General features: G+C 45.3%; 1 protein-coding gene across 2 annotated transcripts in view; it reads right to left on the reverse strand.

Annotated features, from left to right (window-relative positions):
* The window catches only part of Utp25 (UTP25 small subunit processor component), a 21,593-nt gene extending 11,207 nt beyond the window's left edge, over nucleotides 1-10,386 (reverse strand). For both annotated transcript variants that reach the window (XR_004109848.1, XM_031339466.1), the window contains exons 1-6: nucleotides 10,177-10,386; nucleotides 9,600-9,639; nucleotides 8,058-8,298; nucleotides 4,176-4,346; nucleotides 2,431-2,519; nucleotides 821-1,231 (exon numbers count right to left, since the gene is read on the reverse strand). Coding sequence is in view for 1 of the 2 variants with exons in the window: in XM_031339466.1 (XP_031195326.1) it covers nucleotides 821-1,231; nucleotides 2,431-2,519; nucleotides 4,176-4,346; nucleotides 8,058-8,298; nucleotides 9,600-9,639; nucleotides 10,177-10,283 (1,059 nt within the window). In the remaining variant the exon portion in view is untranslated. The remainder of the gene's footprint in view (nucleotides 1-820; nucleotides 1,232-2,430; nucleotides 2,520-4,175; nucleotides 4,347-8,057; nucleotides 8,299-9,599; nucleotides 9,640-10,176) is intronic.
* Nucleotides 10,387-10,614: the final 228 nt, after the last annotated feature.

Here is a 10,614-nt window from a genome sequence, read left to right on the forward strand (position 1 = left end):
GGCCAGCCTGGTCTACAGAGTGAGTTCCAGGACAGCCAGGTCTATACAGAGAAACCCTGTCTCGGAAACAAACAAACAAAAACAAAAAGAGGGCTGGTTTACTGTCCTGGTGATGACACTAAATAAGTATCCACACTTTGTCCCCCCAGCTATCAAAGTGTCAGATTTTAAAAATTTCTAAGAGCCACATCAATATTTCTACCCACCCTTGAATCCTGTTGAATTCAACAGAAGTCTGAAAACATGACCTTCTGCAAAGAGACAGGTGGAGCAAGTGTGAGAACAAGGCCTGGCCCTCAGCATCATGAAAAATGTGCACGGAATTAGATCCATTTCCTTTCCTACTTGAACTTCAAATGTGTCAGAGGTCAGACTAGAGAGCATAAGGAAACACAACCTTTACTTTAAGCAGCAGGAAGTTTATAGCAAAACAGAGATCTCTGGTTTGAAGGTTTCTGTGTATGTGCCTTGATGGAAAGCCTGATTCTAACCCACCTCTGCTACTCTTTCCCCTGTTCACTTTAGCAGGGCCTTCTATGAATTTGTGTTCATAGAAGCTGTCACATATAGGGACCAGATAAAAAAATTCACTGGGTTCTAGTGAGCCAAAAGTCACCAGGAAGAGACCATCAGCAATGCAGTGCTTATGTGTGCTTGGGGTTCATCCTTAAGAGCATCTGAGCCCCTTTCACTGTCTTGCACTGCCTGGCTCACTCAACTGCTCACTGAGGACTCACTAACTAGTCAGTTGTCAACACATTCATAACTCAGCAGTACCTCATGGCCTTCTTGACAGCAATGTGCTCCTGTTGCCACTCACCTTAGGCCTGGTGAGCCCTTGGTCCCTGAAGTCATCATCTTCACCCACCCCAAATTTCTGGCTCCGGCGCCTACTGTTGTTAGCCAGCACTTGAGCATTGGCTTTGAGGACGTGGTTTATGGCATGCAGGCAGTACACATGACGGACTTCTTCTCCATTCTTCAGGGCAGTCCTCTCAGGGTAGAACAGGTCCCGGTAAGAATTCATAATTAAGAACAGCTCTTTCTGGAGTGGGGTAAAGGAGCTGTTTGATTTTTGAGGACTAGGTAGAAATTGGCTATTGGTTTTTGCCCAGGTGGATTCTAGAGGCTTCTGAAGATGAAGTGACTTTAGGTCAATATCCTTTGGAGGTTTAAATGTTTCCGTGTTCTGGAACTTTGATGAAAAGACAAGATGTCCCAGGACTGGCCACTAGGGGCAGACAGATCAAGAGAGCTAGGTAAGACGCGAGTAACAACTTGTGACATTCAGACTAACTGATGACTCACAGATCATCCTCTCACCCAGCGGCAAGAGGGTCCAGACAACAGTTAGACAAGCAGTGGGCAGCTTGGAGCCTGATTTCACACCTGATCTTTGTCTCCAGTGTTTCCCTCACTGTTCTGAGGAACACGTCTAGGGAGAGTCAAAACTACTTTAGAATTGTTCAAATAATGTCAGCAATGTGATACATAAGGGTATATCTATCTTGGAATTGATTGATCCAACTTCTCCCTTCCTCACTCTCCACTGCTTTTTCTCTCTTAGAGAGAAACCCAGTAGGACTCAAGGATGCTACTTTGTGAAGTGAATGTCTAGAAAATTTTCACTGTAAAAAAATTATCAATCTAGAATTAGAATAACTTCAGCAGTAAAAGAAATGAAGTACAGAGGCTGAGCAGCCTGGCGATTCTCCAGAGAACTATGCTCAATGAAGCAGCTTACCTCAGAGGACCCACCCTGGGACTCCACTATTCAACAGTGAACTGACAGGCTCCCAGAAACAGAAATGAGCTCAGGAGGTTATGGGGTTAGGAATGAGGAGTGTGAAAGTGGGTATGGTGAAAAGGAGCAACAGAGCTAGGGATGAGGCCACACACCTTTAGTGCCAGTGCTGGGGAGGGAGGGACAGGTTATCTCTTGTGATTGAGGCCAGCCAGGGCTACATAGTGAGATCCTGTTAGTGAGACCACACAGTGCTGCAGAGTTCCAAAACCTGACTGCTACTAGGAATGGGACTGTATAAGACAATATTGTACAGAATATTTGAGTCTAGATGCAATACCATGGGGGACAGAGTACTTAGCTTAGCATGCAGTAATAAATGGCATCTCTGTCCATTTTCTGGTCACCATACTGTACTATACTCTGCTACATGGTAACATGGGCAAAACTGGCAAAAAGTACAAGAGAGAGCTCTGACTGACTTCTTACATCCAAACATGTGTCTGCAATTACTTCAACTGTACACCCAGATCCTAACACTTGGGAGTCTGGGGCAAGAGGACTGACACAAGCTCGATGTCTGTCAAAATGAAACTCATTATAAATTATTAACATATGCCAATAAGCCAAAGACCACAATTTCTGTGGGGCTCTCTCCTGTGCCTGGGAAACCAAGCAGTACGTACTTTCAGTTGCTGGGTAGCTGGAGGGCTTGAAGCAGCAGCTTGAATTTCCTTTTCTTTCAGTTGTTTGTTGACATGTTGTTGAAATGGATCTAATTCAGAACACAGTGATCAGCACAGTGAGCAATGGTGGGGCTTTCTATTCTCCTCAGAGTGGCAGACTCATCTCTAGTCACCTGGAAAATGACAAGTTCATCTCTGGTCTCTGTTGAGACTGACCTGCTAATCTTCCCAGTGTTGACTCACCCTTCTTTCCAGCCCTGGTCCCCATCCTCCAGCACCATAACCTCATATGAAGAGCTGAGCATTGAAAGTACACACTTATCACATAACATCTCGGCCCACAGTTCAGGCTTTGACCACTGCACCTAAACCCACCTCTTCAGTAATTTCTGAACACAGCCCTAAATCTGCTTATGAGCCTGTCCTCTTATTTCGCAGTCGGCTGTGCAGTGTTATTCCTTCACAGAAAGTGTTCCACAGGAAAAGGCTAGAGCTGGTTCCCTGTGGACAGTCACAGCTCTTAGCCCCTACCCTGTGTCGTACATCCAAACAAGCCAGCACATGTTCCTGTCTTATCTGGTAGATGGTAAGACTCCTGAGAGCAGGCTCCATGCATTCTACAGCAAGACACTAATAATTCTCAGTATTCACCTGAACTAGCAAATGTCACAAATGTTACCCTTTGCATGCAGATGACCCTCAGCTCTGCGATGGCCATGGAGCCCACTTCTATCACTGAGTAGCAGCAAAGTGAAGTAGGTAACTTGCTCAAGGATCCAAACGACATGCACATGCAGTAAATGCAACACCATCAGGGAAGCGCAGGCCAACCCCTCTGCACAGCCAATATGCTGGCTTCCTGCTTCTATCCAGGCTCCCACGTGATCATGGTTCACGGTTAGAATGTGGTTTCTGCTAAGATTCCACAAATTCTACCTCTACTTCTCCTCCCACTGAAAGCCAGCAAATTGAACGAGGCCACGTAAGCACTCAGCTTCACCCACGCTCAAGTGCAGCTGCAGAAAACTGGGAAAGGCAGAGAAGACTGACAGCAGCTTGGCCTTCTCACCAGCAGACTGGGTTACAGGAGCCCATGTCCACCAGCAGACTGGGTTACAGGAGCCCATGTCCACCAGCACAGACTGGGTTACAGGAGCCCATGTCCAGCAGCACAGACTGGGGTTACAGGAGCCCATGTCCACCAGCACAGACTGGGGTTACAGGAGCCCATGTCCAGCAGCAGCTTGGCCTTCCCACCAGCACAGACTGGGGTTACAGGAGCCCATGTCTGGCTGTTGCCATCTGGTCACAGGCACAGTGACCATGGAGGGTGTTGGGTTTTGGGCTCCTCCTAGTGGTAAGAACACTCCGACTGGCCATTCCTGAGCCTTACAAACTTGAAAAGGTACTGCTTCAATGAAGAAGGCTGGCTGAGGGGGAAAAGCACTTTCTCCCTTCTTTTCTGCCTGTTAGGAGGGCAAAGCCTTTCTCAGACTCTAAGTCTAGAGACCTGAGGCCTGGGGACTGGCCTCCCCACTTACCCCTTCAGCCTCCTCTCCAGCTACTCAGTCCCCCCTTCCACACCAACTACTGAACAGCACAAGCATGTGAGAAGTATGTCCTCCAGCTCCCCATGTGATCACTACCTAGCTGTTTCTACTGTGCTCTCTCAGTCAAGAGACCAAACACAATCAGTGCATGGCCCTACCACACTAGAGGGTTGGGGCAACGGGAGCCACTCTCACCTTGGGATGCCCTCTGGGAACAACTGCCCCCACTATCCTCTTCTAGAAAGTTAGTTTCCAGGCTGAACAGTGACTCGTGCTTCACATCTGTGAACCCCTCTGAGGATCTCTGTGGTGTAACAGGTGGCTCTTCTCCATCCTTTTCTTTTGCGTTGTCAGCTACAGACATACCTGAAACAATGAAAAATGTTTTGTGACATTTATGGGGTGCGATGGAGCTGTGTGTGTTGGGGGGTGTTCAGGTCAGCCTGGTCAACATAGCAATTTCCAGACAGCAAGGCCTACAGAGTGAAACTGTTTCGAAAAATAAATAATTTACACATAATTAAATGTTGATGAAATCAAACACTGATGCTCACTGCTATCATTCATTCATTCATTGAGACAGGGTTTCTCTGCGTAGTCCTGGCTGTCCTAGAATTCCCTTTGTAGATGAGATGACCTCAAACTCAAAATCAGCCTACCTCTGCCTACTAAGGACTAGGATTAAAGGTGTGTGATATTATTCTTAAACCATGATTAGGTAATGCAGTGGATGTGACCATTCAATTAAGTCTGATTGCAGACCTGAATGATGAAGTAAATTCTGTAACTAAGCTGGGCTTCAGGCCTAGAGCGTGCTTCAACTTTACTCAGGATATTAGTAGATTGAATTTATGTTCTAAATGGTGGATTTCCAGGCAGAAAGTCAAGTGACTATTTTATTTTTTGAGTCAGCGTCTTCTCTGGTTTAGAGTCTTAGCTGATTCACTATTAGCTCAGGATGACCTTGAACTTGTGATCCTCTCATCTCTAGTTCCTACATGTTAGGACTATACCTATGCTCCAACTCTACCTAGTAAATTAAATGCAGTGCTGAGGGTGGAACTGGGTCTCTGTGCATGTTAGGCAGACACTGCCAGCTGAGCTATCTCCTAGCCTTCCTCAGGTGGTGGCTCCACCCATTGTAGGAGGCAGTTCTGCCCTAAAGGGAAGACTTCCAGCAAAAGTCTGTGAGCTCTAGCTATAATAGTGGCTCCTCTGCGGCCCCTGCCTGGATAGCCTTTAGACTTGAAGACTGCAGCCCACTGGGTAATCACATGAGCCAATTCCTTAAAATAGATTTCTATCATAATTAGGAGTTACCCTGGAGAATTCTGAAGTACCAGCTCTGGAACTTACTCTAAAATACTGCACCAAGATATAAATGAAAGATGTTCAGAGCAGCCTGAATTATGGTAAGAAATAACATGGGACAATTGAAATGTCTGTCAAAGGATTATTCAATACTGAGTGCTATACATCCAAGAAACTAATGTGAATCCAAAGTTTTGTTACAGAGAAAAAGGTCCAGTCTGAGGACAGAAATCTGTAGCAAATCACAGGTGGGAGGCACTAGGTCCAATCCCCAGTACTACAACACTAAATCCTCCTGCTTCCACCTTTACCAAGTGCTAGAATTACAGGAACATACCACCACAGCTGGTTTTATGTAAGCTGGGGATAAACTAAGGGCTGTGTTTATCCAAGGCACACATTTCAACCACTGTGCTACATCCTCAGGCCCCTTCTCACATTTCTGTAGTAAATAATTTTATAATTAAAACATACAACAACAAACAAACAAAACCCATTTTCCTCTAAAAAATTTAAATGCAAAGAATACCAGCACTAAGAACCTCTAAACATTTAAAAGTGTGCCACTGTGCTGAGCAAGACAAAGGATTTTTATCCCAGTAAAGCTAACTAGGCAAAACACTACAAGGCAGGTAAAGATAAAAAAACCCAAAAAACAAAAAACAAAAAAAGTATTTGCTGGGCTAGAGAGATGGCTCATCAGTTGTGACTGCTCTTCCAGAGGTCCAGAGTTCAATTCCCAGCAACCACATGATCTTTCACAACCAACTGATGCCCTCTTCTGGTATGACAGAAGACAGCTACAGTGTACTCATATATACATAAAATAAATAAATCTTTAAAAAAAATTATTTGCCTGGCATGCTCAAAGTCCTAGCCAGAATTAAAAAAAAAAAAAAAAAAAAAAAAAAAAAAAAAAAAAGAATGAAGACAGACAGACAGGCAGGCAGGCAGGCAGGCAGGCAGGCAGGCAGGCCAGCCGGCCAAGGATGTAACTTAGTAGGAAAGTGCTTACCTGGCATGTATGAAGCCTAGCATCACAGAGGGATGGAGGGAATATGGAGACCATGTTAGAAGGAATGGTAGTGCACACCTTAAATCCCAGTACTTGGGAAATTGGGAGTTTAAGGCCAACCTGGTCTATATGGCAAATCCTAGGCCACCAGTTAGGGATACATAGTGATACTGTCTCAAAAAAGGAAGAGACTGTAAGAATAACAGAACTGAGATAGTGAGAATCGAAGTCACCCACATATATCCAGCAATTAAAAGCAAATTATTAAGAACAATAACACAAAGGTAAACCAGACACAGGCCAGGGATAGCACAGCACTGCAATCCCAGCACTTAGAAGGGGGATGGAGGAGGAGGAATGGCATGATTAGAGACAAGTGTGGGCCACACAGTGAACTCAAGGCTGGGCTTACAGAGTAGGCGTCGCTCAGAAAGGCTGTGTCTGACCATGTTTGCACATTTCTATAATGGGCACAGCTAATCTACAGTGACCACAATCAGCTCAGTGATGGCAAAAGGACAAGCATCTCTGGAGGTCGTGGAAGGTCCACGTCTGTCAAAGCTTACATTGTATATAGAAATCAGGCACACTTAGTTGTTAAGTAGTTACACCTATCCCAATGTGTGCTGTGTCTGTGGATCCGGTGGTTCTTTCCTTCCACCATCAGTGGGTTCCAGAACTTTAACTCAACAGTCACCCTTTCACAGCAGGAGGTTTTACCCAGAACTGCCTTGTCAGCCCATGCTGGGTTCATCCTATTTGCATATAAACATATTCTAATGAGGCTGATTTAAAAAAAAAAAAAAAGCCAGACATGGTGATGTGTAGAATCCTTACATACTGTGTGGAAATCACCTGTCAGTTAAAAAATGATGGCCTAATAAAAAATGCAGGATGTAAGAAGTGGGAGTTCTGGTAGAGAGAGAGGAACTCTGGGAAGCTAGTGAGGTAAGGGAGAGTCAACCCAGACTCTGAGGAAGTCAGACATATAAAACTAGGAGAGGTAACTAACCAGCCATATGGCACACATACAATAGACTAAAGGGGTGTATAAGTTATGAGCTAGTCCAAGAACAAACCCAAGCTTAGGGCCTAGGCATTTGTTCATAAATAATTAAGTCTTAGAGCTGTTATGCGGGATCTGGGGGACAGGTGGAAAAGTCTTCATTTACAGGTACACACCTGTGTTTCCAGGGCAGAAAGAAGTAGAATCATGAGTTGATGGCCAGCCTGGTCTACACAATAAGACCTTGACTCAAAACGAGCTAAATCTGATATACACTAGGTCCTGTGTTTGATTCCCAGGCACATACGATCACCTAGAGTTGCAGTCTGAGCCATAAGACAGAGTCCCTCTGGGCTCTCCATGCCAGGATCTCTCAGAATCTCTTTAAGGATCCAGTGGGAGCAGCCTCATCTCCTCTCTAGCTGCTTCATATTGCTTATACCTACAACATGAAGGTTTATATTTTTATGTCTACCTTTCATCAAACCTGGTCTCTTACTGAAGAGGAACAACCTCTTCAGCGAACTGAACTGTCACAGTGACCACATAATGTCCTCCTGATACACCGAGCGGACGTAGCTGAGGTTACAAGTCCCCCACCAGCATTCTCCTGATGAGAGGGTGTTGTGTTCCCATCAGATTCTCAAAACATAACCCAACAAGGTTGAATCAGCTTTGGAGCCAGATGTTTTCACTCAGCCCCCAAATGCAGAACAGAGAGGACAGGCCAGCCCCAAACACTTACGTTCCCGTGTCTCAGCAGACTCTGGAGCATCAGTCTCTTCCTCACTGCCATCTTCACTGGCATCTTCATTCACTTCTGCATCACCTATAGCACTGCCATCTTCCTCCTCCTCCTCCTCTTCTTCTTCCTCCTCTTCCTCAGAAACATTCTTTAATGTAGCAAGCAGTCTGTGGTACCCTGAAACCTGCTCTTGCTCACTCTCTGATTCACTTTCAGAATGTGAAGAATCTGAACTCTCAGACTAAAGAAAAATGGGAAATAATAAAAAAAATATATATATAGTGTTTACTACCACACTAAAAACAAGAAAGAAAAAAAATGTGAGAAAGACATATTAGTGGAATTTCCTCAACTACAAAGAAGGAAAATATATCACAGGCAAGGACATGGATAGAATGGGAGATAATAAAGTAAAAATAAGTCAGACTAAAGACAAGAATGTTTTCTCTTGCATGAGGAAACTAGATTTAAAAGAAATAAGAAGGCATGAAATCAAAAGGGAAAGAATTTGAGAAGAGGAAAGGGATGTGCAGAGATGGAAGGCAAACAGCCAAAGGAAGGAGATGAATATGATCCAAACCTTATGGCTGGAAGAGTCTTCAGGAAACTCACTACTTTGTATAATGAATATACATTAACTCACAGACAGACAAAACAAAATTTCCCATGAGCTTTTCAGCAAATATTACAGTTTCATTTCCTGAACCAAGCCTAGCATGAAATTTACATAAAACAGTTAACCAAGCTATGGTTCAAATTGATATCAGCTACACATGGAAAGAAAACTGACTTTTCAAACAAAATTTCAGGTTATGGGCTTTAACTTACATCTCAGATATCAGGCTTCATGTTGTAAGATGTAAGAGGAAAATTACAAACAAGTGTCACTGTCTAGAGTCTGCAGGTTTCTTGTCCATTTCACACTGTGTGAAGCCTTTTATGGTGAGCACACGAGGTGCCAGCACTCTGATGAACCCCTTCCACAGAGCTTAACTAGTGTCATGAGTAGTTTCCAATCATAGCTTCTCCTCATATGGGAATTTCTACCGCTGTCTCCATCCACTTAAAACTAATTAAGTAGCATTACTAAAATCACAGCTCACACCCAAAACAGAAAAGCACAGGAACGCAACCCAAGCTTTGAAGACAGGGTTTCCTGGCTGTCCTGGAACTCACACTGTAGACCAGGCTGGCCTCGAACTCAGAAATCCGCCTGCCTCTGCCTCCCAAGTGTTGGAATTAAAGGCTTGCACCACCACTGCCAGGGCGCAACCCAAGCTTTATGTTTTCACCTAATCTTAAAAGTAACGACCCAATTCCAACTACTATAAAGGAAAAAAGGCACTGGGCAGTAGTGATGCACGCCTTTGATCCCAGCGCTTGAGAGGCAGGCAGATTTCTGAGTTCGAGGCCAGCCTGGTCTACAGAGTGAGTTCCAGGACAGCCAGGACTACACAGAGAAACCGGGTCTCGAAAAAAAAGAAAGAAAGAAAGAAAAAGAAAAGAAAAGAAAGAAAGAAAAAAAAAGAAAAAAGTCATTACCAGTTGACAAATCTGCGGCTTGACTTCCTTCTTGGAAACCCTAAAAAGAAACAGATAATGTTAAAATTTTAGCTGCTAGTTTGTAACAATCACGAAAAGGCCTAGTGATTCTGCTTTAAATGAATAATAATAATTTAAAAAAAGGTCCAATACAGAACAGGATGCAGTCATTGTAAAAACAAAAACAAACAAACAAAAAAACCTCTGAATGCACGAGGGCAGAGATGTCCAGAAGACAAACCAGTAACAAACAAAAGAGTTCAATGACACTTGTGAGGAAGAACAAGTGAGAAACTGGCTTTTAACGACACATCGGGGTTCATCTCTCACGGTCAACTTTATCTCTCGACTTCCTGTCCTGTTTTGGAGACCCTTACTCAGCCCTGACTGGGCTAAGCTGAGATCTCCCGCCTCGGCCTGCTTGTGCTGGGATGACAGGCAGCATGCACGCCCTGCTGTCTCGGCAGGTCCGGGTGTCGAGCGCTCCTCCGCAGCCGGGTTCGCGGCCTGCACCGACCCGGCCCGGCTCGCCCCGGCCGGAACCAGCCCTCCCGGCGGCCCGCGCGCCCCGCCCGACCTGTCGTAGAAGGGGTGCTCCTCGCCGAAGTCGCGGAGGTGCTTCTTCTGCTTCTTGGTCATTGTGCTGAGCAGCTGGCTGCGGCCACGGTTCCGGCGTTTGCCCATAGCGGGAACGTCAAGCTCGCCACCACAAAAAATAAAACACACACCAACCAAACACACGGTTCCCAGTGACAACTTGTCGCACGTGGGCACGCCGGCTTTACGGCGGAGGCGGGAGCCGTAAAGCAAAGCTGCTTTACGCCCTGCGAGTACGACTCGCGTTACACCCTCCGGGTCGCGAGACTGCCCCCTGCCGGAGCTCCTCAAGCGCACGGGAGCGTCTACGCATGCGCCTTCGGAACGGAGGGCTGCAGAGCCAGGCTGGCTTCCCGGAGTAGGAATAGGAGTGGAGTAGTTTATTTGTGCTTATCTTTTACCTTTTTTTTTTTTTTTT

Source organism: Mastomys coucha, unplaced genomic scaffold (genome assembly GCF_008632895.1).
Source record: "Mastomys coucha isolate ucsf_1 unplaced genomic scaffold, UCSF_Mcou_1 pScaffold1, whole genome shotgun sequence".
Taxonomy (NCBI): Eukaryota; Metazoa; Chordata; class Mammalia; order Rodentia; family Muridae; genus Mastomys; species Mastomys coucha.